General features: G+C 33.5%; 1 protein-coding gene across 2 annotated transcripts in view; it reads right to left on the reverse strand.

Annotated features, from left to right (window-relative positions):
* The window catches only part of BRAF (B-Raf proto-oncogene, serine/threonine kinase), a 63,696-nt gene extending 63,463 nt beyond the window's left edge, over window positions 1-233 (reverse strand). For both annotated transcript variants that reach the window (XM_010005827.1, XM_010005825.1), the window contains exon 1: window positions 138-233. In XM_010005827.1, the coding sequence (XP_010004129.1) occupies window positions 138-221 (84 nt within the window). In that variant the 5' untranslated portion in view covers window positions 222-233. The remainder of the gene's footprint in view (window positions 1-137) is intronic.
* Window positions 234-828: the final 595 nt, after the last annotated feature.

The raw sequence follows: 828 nt of genomic DNA on the forward strand, positions 1-828 counted from the left end.
AAAGAGTTAAGTTTCTAATACACAAGGATAATATTCTCTTTCACAACAGGCAGTTGCAGCTTTAACATAACATGCTTCATGTCAGATTAAGATAACACACCATTAGTCTAATCACTTTCATTTGAATGTAAACTTACCTCTAAATATATAGATGGTGGGTTATGCTCTCCTCCAAATTTGTCTAGCAGTGCCTCTATATGTTCTTGTGTTAATTTAATCATCTGTTTGATATTCCACACCTAAAACAGAAAAAATTTATAATGAAAAGGAGCCTAGGGAATCTATCCTAAAATAAAATTACATTTTCTTTATATTGAATAACAGAAGTCCATAATAAAAGTATTCTAATGGTCAGTAAAACAGTGAACAAAGCTATCCTGTTCACCTATGGTCGTCAGTAAGACACAGCTTACTTCTTAGGCAAACAGAGAAAAATTAAATTTTGTTTTAAAATTCAGGAACCATTGAATAAACAACTTTTAAGAACAGTTTATTTTTCATGTTTATCAGGAACATATTAAATATTTCCTTGCAAGACTCTGCAACGCAATTTCTACAGTACTACTATGTTTACTGAAGGAGTTCTTCTGTCAGACCTTAAGTACTCTATGTAAACAGCAGTCACAAACCCTAGATCTAGTGTTCTATTTGCACGGGAATAGGATGTCTTTATCTTAAGGACCACCTATACCCTAACTTCTATACTCTGTCTATCCTGCAAGTTTTCTAACAGACCTTGGATATGATCTGAAAAAGATATCCATCTCTAGAGTACAGTGAAAACTTAAGGCACAGTACTGTGAAACAACTCAGGTTGCTCCTCACTCT

The sequence above is a fragment of the Chaetura pelagica genome, unplaced genomic scaffold (assembly GCF_000747805.2).
Source record: "Chaetura pelagica isolate M959 unplaced genomic scaffold, ChaPel_1.0 scaffold79, whole genome shotgun sequence".
Taxonomy (NCBI): domain Eukaryota; kingdom Metazoa; phylum Chordata; class Aves; order Apodiformes; family Apodidae; genus Chaetura; species Chaetura pelagica.